This window comes from Mixophyes fleayi, chromosome 1 (genome assembly GCF_038048845.1).
Source record: "Mixophyes fleayi isolate aMixFle1 chromosome 1, aMixFle1.hap1, whole genome shotgun sequence".
Classification (NCBI taxonomy): domain Eukaryota; kingdom Metazoa; phylum Chordata; class Amphibia; order Anura; family Limnodynastidae; genus Mixophyes; species Mixophyes fleayi.
In genome coordinates, this window is record NC_134402.1 from 352,635,802 (window position 1) to 352,650,654 (window position 14,853).

Genomic DNA, 14,853 nt, shown 5'->3' on the forward strand with positions numbered 1-14,853 from the left:
CAGTGGGCAGAGTCCTTGGAGAACAGTTGGATTTGCGGGATTATGACGAGAGGTTACATAATAGACCTATCGGGCCCAGCCTCTTGTCGTTTCTTCGCAACCTGCTTAACCCGCGACCCACAAAGAAAACAGGCATTGCTTCTCTGTGTTGCCTCTCTTCTTTCTGCAGGAGTTATACAGTAAGTTCCGGAACATCAAAAGAGAAAAGGTTTCTACTCCAACCTCTTTTTGGTCTGAAAGCCAGATGGCTCCTTCTGCCCTATCCTAAACCTAAAACAGTTGCTATTTGGGCCTGAATCGGACAGCATAATTTCCCAGGCCATAGGATGCAAAAGTACCTTTCTACCAGTCAATGTCCCAAAGCCTAGGACACACAGGTTTGGCTCAGTTAGACAGCCCTTTCTAGGGGGCTCATCTGGTTGGGGCCAGAGTCACCGGTCCAGACCATCTGGCACCAGAGGACACTCGCATCAAGATAGGTCTTCCTCCTCCTCCACGAACTGTCCTCCTTCCAAGCTCCCGGATAAATCGTCAGCTTGACAGTTCCACCTTCTCTCGGCGACAGGCGTGGGGAGATGTCTGCTTCTGTTCAAAGATCAGTGGGCAGAGTCCTTGGAGAACAGTTGGATTTGCGGGATTATGACGAGAGGTTACATAATAGACCTATCGGGCCCAGCCTCTTGTCGTTTCTTCGCAACCTGCTTAACCCGCGACCCACAAAGAAAACAGGCATTGCTTCTCTGTGTTGCCTCTCTTCTTTCTGCAGGAGTTATACAGTAAGTTCCGGAACATCAAAAGAGAAAAGGTTTCTACTCCAACCTCTTTTTGGTCTGAAAGCCAGATGGCTCCTTCTGCCCTATCCTAAACCTAAAACAGTTGCACCTACACCCGAAGGTTGACAGATTTTGGATGGAATCCCTCAGGTTGGTTATCAGTGGACTGGAAGCAAACCAGTTCATGTCATCTATAGACATCAAAGACGCCTACCTTCACATTCCTATCAGGGAGGCACATCAGGCTCTTCTCAGATTCACATTGGGACCCGCTCGCTTCCAGTTCAGAGCTCTCCCATTCGGCTTTGCAACAGCATCAAGGGTGTTTACAAAAATAATGGCGGCTTGTCTTCATTCCAGAGGTGTGCTGATAGTGCCCTACATAGACGACCTACTAATCAAGGCTGCCTCTGCTCAACTGCTCGACCAGCATTTGCAGCTCACCATCAGGGTCCTGGAGATGTATGGGTGGCTCATAAATCGGTCCAAATCCCAATTAACCCCTTGCCAGAGAATGACTTTTCTGGGACTGATAATGGATACCAACAAACAGAAGGTATTCCTTCCAGAGGTCAAATCACGATCCTTGCGGGACACTATGACTCGAGTTTTGATCTGCCGTAGACCGTTAGTCCTCTTATGCATGCGCCTATTGGGAAAGAGACTCTCCCTTATGGTTGACTTTCACTCTTGCTGCTTCCAATGGGACCTCTTAAAAAAAAAAAAATGATCGGGATCCCATCAAAGGTTAGAACGCCGATTGATATGCTTGTCACCAGAGGCGAAGCAGTCCCTCAGATGGTGGATAGTCCTGGACAATTTGCTAGTCGGCAGGTCCTTTGCCCCATGGTCTTGGATATCCCACCTATGTGCATGGGGGGCTGTGACCCTTCATTTGAGATTGCAGGGACTTTGGTCCCCTAAGGAGATCTTTCTCCCCATCAACATACTGGAACTGAAAGCCATGTTAAAAGCCTTACAATGCCCATTGTCTATCCTGCAGGGCCATTCGGTCCGCCTGCAGTCTGACAACGTCACGGCAGTGGCTTACGTCAACAGACGGGGCACCAGGAGTGCAAGAGCAATGGAGATGATGGCTCAGATTTTGACCTGGGCCAAGAACCACGTTCCCTCCATCTCAGCAGTCTTTATTCCAGGGGGCATATTCAATTGTTAGCGAGACGGGTGAAAATCCCGTGCTCGAAAAAAAACAAAAAACCTGCGCTCGTTTTTTTCCTGTTCGAGCGCTCGTTTTAAAAAAAACAAAACGCTCAATTCAATTGTTAACATTGCATCTACCCTCTCGCGCTCTATTATTGGTCCTAGCGAGTTTGAAATGAGGAGTGGTTAAGGCAGTCATTTTAGTATAAAAAAAATACAAGAAAATTAATGCAATCAAGAAGGGCCCCAGCACTGCACAAGAGAATGGGCCCCCACACTGCAATCAAGAAGGGCCCCAGCACTGCAAACAACAAGATTTGTGGTTGTAATGAGGGTGTTGTGCTTTTATTTAACATTTTGCTTTGTGGAACTACAGATCACAGCCAGCCGTGGGTGTAAGAGCATTTTGGCACTTGTTGTTCTACAAGTGCAAACATGCCATGGGTACGCTGGTGCTTGTAGTTAGACAAGTAGCAGCATGCCCACACTATTTAGGCCAACATGGCTGGCTGGGACATGTAGTTCCATAAATCAAAATTATAAAAAAAAAAATTCATACAAAATCCCCATTTATTACCCTACTACCCACAGCCCAAGGGTAGTAGGAAGAGCCCTAGTGCTATCGGCACTGGGCTGGGTGTCCCTAGGGGGGTGGCCCGCTTACATTTTTCAGCGGACCGCACTCCCTAGGGAATCCAGGCCAGCTCTGAACAGTCTGTGGGTGTTTATTCATTATGGCCGTGGGACCCAAACTGCGTTCCCCCCCCCCCGCTATAGTGCCTATCACCCCGGCTGGTTTGCCTAGTGCTGGTTCAATTAAAATAGAGGGAACCCTACGCCAAATTTTTCAAAGATTTTAACACACATCAATAGCCTGCCAGCACTAGGGTTAAGACTAAATAGAGTGTGGAGCAAACGATTTTGGTTTTAAAAAATAAATAAATAACATGCTACTTTTCACCGAGAGCTGACTGAGGTCAGGCACAACCACCCCCCCCCTTAAAAAAATGAAGTTTAGATACAAGCACCACTAATGGTTTTTTCTAAAGGGGGAACTTTCCAAAAATTATTAATTATTATTACACTTTTTTAAGTACTTTTCAGTTTTTAGGTTATTTTTATGAACTTTTACACCTATTTTTTCAGTGTAATGTATATTTTTCTTAACTTAATAAAAAAAAAATTTCTTTGTGCAGACCAAGGAGGTGCGAGATGAAACAGCAGATTTGCCTGTTTCACCCACAGCGTTAAAAAACAATTGAATAGCTTTTTTCGCATCCAGCCTATACTTTGACAAACGGTTGGAGTGCGATAACACCGTTTCGGTAAAAAAGATTAGAATTGCGGGAGAAGTTTCAGCGCTCGAAAATAAGGAAAAAAACAAAAAAAATGACTTAACCTGCTCGAACTTCTAAACTCACTAACAATTGAATATGCCCCCAGGAATCCAGAAATGGGAAGTAGACTATCTAAGCCGGTACACACTTCTACCAGGGAAATGGGCTCTTCATCCGGAGGTCTTTCAGTCTCTGGTCGTTCGCGTGGGGACCCGGACCGTGACCTAATGGCATCTCATCACAACTGAAAGGTCCTACACTTTTGCTCAAGGGCAAGGGACCCTTTGGCAGTGGCCTTCGATGTAATGACAATGCCCTGGGACTTCAGGTTAGGGTACCTATTCCCTCCTATTTCCATCATTCCCCGCGTCTTTCGGAGAGTCAAGCAGGGCGGACTCCCAGTTATACTTGTGGCTCCAGCTTGGATCTGGTAAGCAGAAATCCTGTTAATGGCGGTAGGTCCAGGTCTCCAGTTACCTCTTCGAGAAGAGCTTCTTCTACAGGGACCATTTCAACATCTGGATTTACCTCAGCTGAATTTAACAGCATGGCTGTTAAAGCCAACCTTTGGAAGTCTAGAGGGTTCTCTCCAAGAGTAGTGGACACCCTCCTTCGGGCTAGAAAACCAGTCTCTGCTCGTTTTTACTGCCAGATCCGGCTTACTTACATTAGATGGTGTGGAAGCCAGATCTGCCACACAGCTTCCTTTCGCCTCTCAAGGTTTCTTGCTTTTCTGCAGGATGGTTTGGATGGGGGCCTTCGCCTGGGGTCCTTACAAGTGCAGATCTCGGCCCTTTCAGTGTTTTTTCACCATCACCTGGCAGACATACCAGACGTCAGGTCCTTCCTAGAGGGAGTCCTGCATATCCAACCTCCATATGTTCCGCTCATGGCACCCTGGAATCTTAATCTGGTCCTTAATATGCTTCAAGGACCTCCCTTTGAACCCTTAGAGACTGCAGAGTTATGGTTCTTAACATGGAAAGTTGCGTTTCTACTAGCTATTGCGTCAGCTTGTAGAGTTTTTGAACTGGGGGCTCTCTCATGTTGCAAACCATTTCTTGTGTTTCACGATGATAAGGTGGTTCTCAGAACAGTTCCAATTTTCCTGCCAAAGTGGTTTCCGGCTTTCATGATAACCAAGAAATAGTGGTTCCGATGTTAACAGAGGAGCTACAAACTTCGAACAGGCTCTATGGAAATTCTGGATGTGGTCACAGCTCTCCAAATCTATGTCCATAGGACATCTAGGATTCACCGCACCGATTCTCTATTTATTTTATTTGACTTCTCAAAACGAGGATGGCCGGCCTCCAAGCAATCAATTGCTAGATGACTTGCGTCAACTATTAAGCAGACTTGTATCAATGCTAACCGACCTGTACCAGATTGTATTGTTGCCCATTCAACCCGTTCGGTGGGCACGTCTTGGGCTGCGCAAAATGGGGCCTCATCGGACCAGTTATGCAGAGCAGCCTCTTGGTCCTCGGTCCATACCTTTACAAAATTATATCAACTTAAACTATTTGTGTCGGCAGACGCCAATTTTGGCCGTAGTGCTCTACGTGCTGGGCAGTCCCTCCCTTAAGGGGGGGGCGGTTTAGAAAGTCCCCATGGTAGTAGTGTCCCCCAGATAGGATGAAAGAGGATTTTTATACTCACGATAAAACCGTTTCTCTGATTCCATCTGGGGGACACTGGTCTCCCTCCCTTCAGCTCTTTTGCTGTTTGGTCTCTGGTTGGTTGTCTCCCCTTCCTTTTGGGTTTTATACTTGGACTGGAGATGCTACAGGGGGGTTGCAGAGGGGAGGGGTTTGACAGCTTTGATACATTAACAAAGTTAACCTGTTCAGTGCCAACTTCACCTCCACTCTCACAACCCATGGTAGCAGTTTCCCCCAGATGGAATCGTAGAAACGGATTTATTGAAATTATAAAAATCCTCTCTTTCACATGTAGAAAGTCACAAGTAACATCCATCCATATTTAAATTCAGAACGGAGTGTTTGCTTTAACTTATCATTCAGTATTGTTGAGAACAGTGAGCAAACTGCCAATGAGGATACAGTGCTTTGTGTTCCTGGCCATCCCTGTAAATAATGCTGATTGTAAGCCTGATTGATAAGTAACACAAATGGCAAATGGTAGAGTAGCTAATGTAAGCCACTGGTGCATGTGTGAAAATTTGCTTATACCAAGTATGTATTTGTATTGGTAATTGTAACGTGGCCTTCTTTTAGGTGGATACTAGGCAGTTTCCAGTGACTATCCACTTTAATAAACGTACCCCATTAGATGACTATGCTGGGGAATGTTTCAGAAAGGTCTGCAAGATTCACAGAATGCTCCCTTCAGGTAAAGTCTTTTTGTGACATTTAAAACAGTGTTCTAATTGGTTTATCAGGTGCTATATATCTTCTGAAGCGCTGTACAATAACATTCTTTATCAGGGCCTTGCTCATGACCGCTTACAATCTGTAGGGTATGGTCTAATGAAGAGATGGATTTTCAGAAAATGTTTAAAACCTGAAGGCTGGGACAGAGTCTGATTTCCCAATTTTTTACTCTATTCAATCTTTTTTTGCTGGTCTCTGTCTTTCTTTTTATACAGTCTCTTGACTTCTTCTGGAAATGTTTGCTTATTGAGTTGTTTGGGATTGATTGAGAAACTAACATTCAGTAGCTTCAGATTCTCAGGACAGCACAGTCACAGATTCACTTTCCTTTGATGCAGATAACGTCTTACAGGACTTTTACTAGACTACTTAATAAGACACCAGTGTAGTGCGTGTAACCACAGCATTTGATACCATTAATATCTCACAGCAGGTTTGCATAGATTTTGGCATCCACAGAAATTATTTGTATATGGCATGGACTTCTCTTTAAACAACATTAATTGATTTGTTTTTGTTTTTCCAATTAGGAGGAATCTTGGTGTTTCTCACAGGGCAAGCAGAAGTGCATTCACTCTGTAGACGGCTAAGAAAAATGTTCCCTTACCGGGGGAAAAATGGACTTCAAGGTGAGTTTATTGAAGAAAAGTATTTTATGTTAAATGTTGCCTTTTTAACTGTGTATTTTTTTTCAACTGCAAAATAAAAATAAGAGGAGGTTATTTTTCTTTTGCTTTTTTTGCCTTATTGTAAGGCACTGTCTTGCTAGTAATGTCAAGATAATGTTTTTATCCTGTTTTATTGATTTGGAAACAGTATGTCGTCAGGTCCTCTGTTGCTCCAAGATACTTCCACATCAGCTAAGTCTCCCTGGGTCAGGCTTTCTATTGATAATACTAAGGACATAGCCTTTGCAGCACAGTAACATATGACAGGCTATTGATAGAAGTAAAATTGAAAATAGCTACAGCCCTAGCAGTAACAGTAAAACAAAAACATAAAACGCAATCAACTATACACTTCTGTGTTTAAAAGTTTTGTTTCTAAATTGTTATTATAAAACCGATATCGCACACAGGGAAAATGAAATAATGATAGCAGTGAACAACGGTAGAGAAGAGGGAGAATGATAAAGAGAAATGTTTTGCTCTAGTCCACCTTGAGGATTTGATAGTGCACTGACACTAATGCTTAGGAATAAATCTTTCTCTAATGGGGAACACTGGAACACTGGGATATAGGGTACGGTGACTGGAGCTTGGGCACTTTTATATTTGCAGTCAAAATTGAAGCTGGGCGCACTTCTGTGGCTGCTTCTGAATTTGCTTGCATTTTGTTCTTATCCAATGGCATCCCTCAGCCGCAGCTGGGCATGCCTGAAGCAGGCTGTGAAGGTGCCGCCATTGGCTCCTCCTTCTGCCGACAGCCCACTCCCACCGTGGGATCACCTCTGCGGGGAACTGGGCAACTACTGCCACAGGTAGTGCCTGGGATCTCTGTACCTCTGGTGCCATCAGGCCGGGAATGGCTCCATACTACACACCAGAGGCACAACGTCTATGGTAAATGGCTCCCGCTTCAGAACAGAATTATAGTCCCCATTCAGGTAAGGGGTAGAAAGGTTTCTAGAGTTTTGAGGTTAGAGTGCTGTGGTGGGGGTGGGGGGGGGGGGGTCATAGTACCGCAGCAATCTCTATGTGCTGGCCCCTGGGTGATCTCTCCTCCTCCATGGTGTGCTTTCGCAGTTAGGCATGCTGAACAGAATAGCCAGCGCGGCTGTCTTGGGAGCAGCATCTCCTTCTCCTCCTGGTTTTGGGGTACTGTTTGTCTGTGGGCTTCTCTCTATCCTCTGGCCTTTGTCTTGCAGTTCGACCTTGATTGTGTAACGACTTTTGTCTTTTTTCTTTTTTTTTTCTTTCTTTCTACCCCCATTTTCTTCTGTATCTGGGAAGGGGAGTATGTCCAAGGCTAAACATTGAGGGGGGGACAGTGGCAGGTTTTTGCCTGCTCCAGATGGCATTCCAAATTGCCTTCCACCTAGTCTGGGACAAATGACTTGTGCTCGGCATGTTAAGACTGAGGATCAGTAGCCACGCTCACTTTTTGAGTTCACCCTCTGATATGGTGAACACTAGAGATTAAGGGCAGCAGGGAATCAGAGATTATAGACAAATCCCTATTCAAAAAAATATACATATTGTTTCCTTTCCCTCATCACCTCAGTTGGAGGACTTTCTTAGCGAGGCATGGGCAAGACCTGAACTCCCACTACCCTCCAGTCTCCTGCAGATTACAGTTCCTCTAATCTCTCCCTCTTAAGTAGCTCTATCCAAAATAGCCACTATTCCGATTCCGAACATTGCGAGCATGCGGGATAGCATGGATAGGAAATTTTAGGCTGCCCTTAAGACCATTTACACAGTGACTGAGGCCTCCCTTAGACCGAGCTTAGCTTCAGTTTGGGCCAATAGGGTGGTGGAGAAATGGGCGGATTAGTTGGTGGAGGGTATGGAATCTGATTGACCTAAATCAGATTTATTACTCTGGACCATATTCAGGATGCTTTGGGGAAGTCGCGATATATATGGCGGTCATTGGAGTTATATTTTCAGTGTCATTAGTCACAGCACATCATGCCCTCTGGCTTTGGTCTTGGGAAGCAGAGGAGGACCCCAGAAGTCTCTTCCATACTCCTCTGACAAGCTATCAGCATGACAGACAGGTTGTCCACTGAGGAACTTCTGTAGTGGGAGTCCATCTGCTTCTCTTTCAGGACCAGTGGTTCACCAGACGCCTGGGTGACAGGCATCGTAAGTTGGATACATAATATATATCCTGGCGTCCCTGCCCAGGTGCTTTTTCACCACCTGTCTTCTCGCAGGCAATGTAGAATGTGATGCTCTAAGAGAAACAATTCAGTCCGTTTTTCTGGTGGGAATAATTATTTCTGTGCTGAAATTTCTCTCAGATCTCTTTCGGGTCCAGAAGCAGGATGGCTCTTTTCGACCTATTCTGCATCTGAAATCCTTATTAAACGTGCAGTTGCGAGTAGACAGGTTCAAGATGGAGTCCTTGAAGTTGGTCATCAACAGTATGGAAAGGTACAAGCTCATGGAGTTCCACGTACTTGAATCATCATCAACATTTATTTATATAGCGCCAGCAAATTCCATAGCGCTTTACAATTGAATGATCCAATCTGGGAAGGACACTAATGCCTTCTCAGATATGCAGTTCAGTCTTAACACTATCGGTTTTGGGCCCTACCCTTCGGCCTGGTGACAGTGCCGAGGGTGTTCACAAACATCATGGCAGTGATGGCAGCCCTTCTCAGGTCCGGAGGGATAAGGGTCATCTTGTATCTGAGTGATCTGCTAATAAAGGCAAACTCTTTGGACATGCTTCAGTCCCTTGTTCGGGTGACTGCTCAGATGGGGTCAACCAGATGTTCATTGATGACATCATGGTTCATTCAGTGGCATTGGCAGATGCCAGGATTGAGTGTAAGGTGCTGCAAGGAAAAAATAAAATATTGGGAGTGTTGTCGTTCATCTGATAGTAGATAAATCAATAATTATTGCACTGTTGCAATTTAAACACATTTTAATGAAAATACTTAGTGGAGCAGAGACATATGGATCACAGTAATCGCATATATTTGAATGTAATTATATATGCTTAAAAAGATTGATTATTTAAATTACTATTATGCTTCTAGTCGACATTGATTGTTTTGGTTTCCACACCATTGGTGCTTATTGACTGCTTAAAAATGACCCCTCCAATGTAACACATTATAAAATAGGTTTATTTACTTACTGTTGAGTCCTTTTCTCATGTACTTAATCGGTAGGTGGTTGTTTATTTGAGTTGCATTGTGATTACATAAGTGACTCCTGTTAGCATTTAGTACACTGTCTTCAATACAAGCAGTACACGGGCATGCCACTTATGTGCTTGCTGCCTTGAGGGCATGTATTGCAATATACAATAATGTGTCTGAAAATGTTGCTTTTTTGTAATTTTGCTGCCTTAGCATGACAGAGCATGTAAGGAAAGTCTTGTCCATCTGAGACAATCATTTTATGACTAGAAAAAATGAAATAATTGAATTCTCAGTTCACTTTTATGCCCTTTCGCACATTTTAGGATGTGTGACTACTGCACTAATGTGTACACTGTATTGTACATCTAACCTTGTACTTTTTTATTTCAGCTGTAGAAGATGATGATACGGATTCACAGGAAGCAGTGAAAGCATTTAAGAAATCCAAGAAGAAAATGGTAAATATAGAATCGTTTGTGGAACAATAAATCCTTGTTCAAGGTAAATGAAATGCATTAACATGCTCTTACTTTGTATGATCATTTTATTTAATATAATTTTCATTATGGTAAGTGAAAATCAGGTTTGCTCTACCTCTTCCCCTAAAATATAATGAGTGCTATCAGCCTTTCATACAAAGAAATTGAATCAATTATAAGAAACTCCTGTAAGTCAAAATAATAGTATTTCTTTATTTAGAACCTGCCTAAAATCAACTTGGACAGCTATTCAGCTTCGCCGCTGGATGAAGGTGATGAAGACAGGGATGCTGGTGGAGATGAAGAAGAAGAGGGATCGGATATTGATCTAGAGTTAGGAGATGCAGGATCGGAAGAAGGTCTTGCTTTGTAATCCTTTATTTCTGCTATATTATATGAAAATACAGACGGTACTCCAAAATGAAGTTGACTCTGAACAGCTTAATTAATTCCTTTTAATTCACTAGATGTCCTCCCATTATGCTCTAGCTTTCCTCTTTGTTCGGTAGTTTTGGGAGGACATGGCTGTTTTTTTTTTCCTCCCCTTTTTTATGTGTTTTTTCTACTCTGTTAAAAATTAACTGAAACTTCAGCAGTCACAGGGTATAGATGGGAGAACTTATATAACCCAATATCTCCAGTGTCCCCCAGTGGATGAAGAGAAAAGGATTTAATAGAAGTATAAAAATCCTCTTATTGTAATGCAACTATTTAGAAGCTTCTGTGGCTACAAATAATGTGTGTAATAGAGGAAAAGCTGCACATGCAATCTTGATGCAGATAGGGACAATTAAAAAAAGTGTGAATAAGTTATTTAAAAAAATTAGAAACCAATTACATAATTTGATTTGTTGAGAGTAAAGTACCCTTTTCCAATTGCACCAGCTTTCATAAATGTCACCATTGTTGTTTAGTGATTACATACATGGTATCTTAAAAGTGATTTAAGCACCAAATCTTTTAATTAAGGTTGCATTGGATTTGTTGCTTTTTTTTTTTCTTTGTTCCAGCACTACAAATAAGGAATGAATTAAATTTTTTATTTTAACTGCTTAAGCTTGGCTTACTTATGTGGCTCCTTTTATTAACATATACTATATATTTGTTTTATGATACAGCTCCAAGCTTGTAGTCTTGAACTAAATTGGATGATGAATATTGTTGTGTACAGAGTTTCTGACTGTGCTACCAAACTTCTTGCTACTTTGCCAACAGCATTGTGTCTGATCTCTGAATGTACTCTGCTGACATTGAATATGTGTAGGGCATTCTCTCCTTCTGTTTCCATCACTTTTAACTTTGCTATCCAGCTACTTTGTCTACCTCCTTCTTAGACTTTCTGCCCACTGACTCCACTTTGCTTTTCTCTGCACCTTTTCAGTGGCTCTTAGCCACACTCTTGGGCACAGGTTTCCAGCTTGTGCTAAATATCCCTCACCCTTTCAGGCTGTCTTTCTTAACTGTGCTTTGAGCTACCTGAGTTATAATGTTACTTGTTTATTGTACCATACTGTTCTACCTCGTACTGTCCTGTTGTTTGTACCCTGTATGGCGCTGCAGATATTTTGTGGCACCCTGTAAATAAAAATTAATAATAATAAAATAAATCGGCAGGTGGACTGCTGTACAACTAGCAGTAAGCTGTACATACAGTGTAGAGGATCTCCTGTATTAACTTCTAACATGCCCCCGCTACTCCCCAAAATAAGACTAATTTACATAAGAATACAAAACGGTAAATCCACATGCAGCAAGAGTCCTCCTATGTAATATTTTCCAAAAAGGCAATCTTTTTTTTTTTTTTTTTCTAGACGAAAAATCAGACTCCACTCTCCCACTTTTTGTGTTGCCATTGTATTCATTACTAGCTCCTGAAAAGCAGTCCAAGGTATGTCTTACTAAGAACCACAATATGAAGCAAATATTAATTATTTACTAATCTTCTTTTGGAATATGACAGTAAATTGTTTAACAAATGTCTCTCTGACAGGTTTTTCGCCCCCCACCAAGTGGTACAAGGTTATGCGTTGTAGCCACCAATGTGGCAGAAACATCCCTTACTATCCCTGGGATAAAGTACGTTGTTGACTGTGGTAAGGTGAAGAAGAGATTCTATGACAAAGTCACTGGTGTTTCCTCTTTTCGTGTGGACTGGACTTCCCAAGCGTCAGCCAATCAGAGAGCAGGAAGAGCAGGGCGTACAGATCCTGGTCACTGCTACAGGTGCATATTTTATTAGTGGTTACAGTTTTGTGTTTTGTTTTATTTTGAAGATGGGCATAAGTTGATTTTTCGTATACTTATGTTATATGAATGGTGCTTTGTTTGTGCAGTAAACCAGTGCAAAGATGGATTGTAAAGTTAATGGTATAGAAGATGCTTGAATATAAATGTACACTTCGTAACAATTTTAAGGTGATTTTGTTCATTTTTTGTATACTACACAAATTATCCCTGCTCTTATTTCTTCATGGACGTCATGGTGGTGCTGTTGATATGTAGAGTTTTGTGTGTGATCCATAACATGGAGAGTTATTTTGTGTAAATACCCATAACAGGTTCTGTCTATCTGAAAGAATGCATTACCATTAAGTATGATTTAAAGTAATTTATAGCCTATCTTGCTGATAACTTAATCCAAGTTTTCCCTATATTCCCACATTCAGGTTGTACTCTTCAGCTGTCTTTAGCGATTTTGAACAGTACTCTCAGCCTGAAATAACACGACGCCCTGTTGAAGATTTAGTTCTTCAAATGAAGGATTTGAACATTGAAAAGGTGAGTTTGATATCTATTTGTGTCAAAAAACAGATTGTTCCCCACATCCTATTGTGGTATGATGTACCGAGATAGGTGTGTGACACTTCAAGAAGTTGTTAGCTAGCCTAGCCCCCCCCCCCTCACCCCATACCTCCCCTTTATGCTTAAGCTCCAGTTTAGTATAAGTGCCTAGTCATGCGCATGTGAGACTGTATAGTCTATGCTTCCCCTGTTAGACTTTTGTTCGGATTTTTCACCGTGTTTTATTTCCTGTGTTTTTCTCCCATCTGTGTGAAACATGTCAGCTAGGGGGAGATCTTTGAGGGTTAAGGCTGGGGTGTCTTCTGACTATGATGACGTTCACCTGTGCCGTCAGTAACTTCCAAGTTACCGTCAGGCATGGACATTTCATGCGTAGCCTACCAATATACGGATCGCATACCGTGTGCGCCAGGGGATTCTCGTTCTGACTTGGCGGAGCTTGCCTCGGCCTGGTCACTGACCAATTCTTTGGTTTGCCCAATTGGTGCAGTCTATCTGTGGGAAGTCCTTCTCCTAATCCACCCGCCTCTGAGTGGGGTGGATTCTTTTCTGGGTTCGCTAGGCCAGGGTCTCGCTGGACCCGTGGCAGCAGATTCTGAAGAATCGGCCTGGGTACATGGTCTTGCGACCTTGGTACAGAGTTTGGTTGCAGTTTCTTCCTCCTTAGTGAGTATGTTGCACTCTGCTACGCCATCCTCATAAACGCAGGCGGGTGGCGACACCCTTTTATGGTCCTGGGTCAGATTCTGACTGTTCTTCCCACTGGTACATGATCGATCTCCTCTAATTCCCTCCCAGGTGGTTCTTTTTCCCGAATCTTCCTGCATGTCCATGAAAGAGACTGGCTCTGTGAGAGGCCATCTACTCCCTAATTTCTTCTGGAGCAGTTATTCCAGTTCAGGAATCACAAAAAGGTTTGGGGTTTGATTACAACCTTTTTTCTTTTTCCAAAACCCGATGGCTCGTTCAGACCGATTTTGAGTCTGAAATCCGTGAACACTCAGGTCAGGGTGCCCAGATTCAAGATGCAGTCTTTGTGGTCGGTGATTAAGAGTATGGAACAGGGGAGAGTTCATGGTGGCTCTAGACATCAAAGATTCCTATCTACATGTTTCCATCTGGGAGGGTCATCATTCCCTCCTCACGATTGCGGTTCAGTCAGATCACTACCAATTTCAAGCACTTCCTTTTTGTCTGGACCCGTTGGATCTTCACCAAGATCATGGCTGCACTGTTGCGGCCTCAGGGGATTACGATAATCCCCTACCTGACGATCTTCTTTTGAAGGCTTAGTCCCCTGCGGTATTCTTGTCTCGTATCCAGATAGTGACCTGGACCCTAGAGTGCCACGGTTGGATTCTCAACTTCAAAAAGTCCAAGTTGACACCAACTCAACAAATGATCTTTTTGGGGGACTTTTATTCAATACCTAACAACTGGGAGTTCTTGCCTCCGGACAAGATTCAGGCTTTGGAGAAGATGGTAAGATCTCTGTTTGCTGTCAAACAGTCTTCTGTGCATTTCTTCATGAGGGTTCTGGGCATTGTATCAACTTTCGAGGCTATACAGTCTTCTCAGTTTAATGCACAGGAGTTCCAAGTGGAGCAAGTCCCATCTGAATCTGTCCGGTCAGGTGTTCTGTCTGTCTCCTCGTGTGCATTAGTCACTCCTTTGGTGACTGCAGAAAAACAATCTCTGCAGGGGTCATCCATTCTCGATCTGGGATTAAACCTTGATTACAACGGATGCCAGCCTTTGGGGTTGGTTGCGGTCTTCAAACTCGGTTTCAGAATCCTTGGAATCCAAACTTCCAATCAATGTATTGAAACTTCGAGCATTGTTCAGTGCTCTCATCAGTGTGCAACATTTATTTCCGGAACAGGTGGTGAAGATACAGTCATGGCGGTGACATACCTCTATTACCACGGTGGCGCGAAGAGTTCCTTAGCCATGTCGGCGATGCACAGGATCTTTTGGTGGGCCGACTCTCACGTTCAGGCGGTCATGGCAATCTTCATTCTGAGGATAGAAAATTCATTTTCTCAGCAGGCAGACTCTGCATCCCCGCGAATGGTCCCT

General features: G+C 43.2%; 1 protein-coding gene across 2 annotated transcripts in view; it reads left to right on the forward strand.

Moving 5' to 3' along the window:
• Positions 1 to 14,853, forward strand: part of DHX37 (DEAH-box helicase 37) — a 33,600-nt gene that overhangs the window by 9,387 nt on the left and 9,360 nt on the right. For both annotated transcript variants that reach the window (XM_075176897.1, XM_075176906.1), the window contains exons 11-17: positions 5,512 to 5,626; positions 6,198 to 6,296; positions 9,884 to 9,951; positions 10,193 to 10,331; positions 11,784 to 11,860; positions 11,963 to 12,195; positions 12,639 to 12,750. In XM_075176897.1, the coding sequence (XP_075032998.1) occupies positions 5,512 to 5,626; positions 6,198 to 6,296; positions 9,884 to 9,951; positions 10,193 to 10,331; positions 11,784 to 11,860; positions 11,963 to 12,195; positions 12,639 to 12,750 (843 nt within the window). The remainder of the gene's footprint in view (positions 1 to 5,511; positions 5,627 to 6,197; positions 6,297 to 9,883; positions 9,952 to 10,192; positions 10,332 to 11,783; positions 11,861 to 11,962; positions 12,196 to 12,638; positions 12,751 to 14,853) is intronic.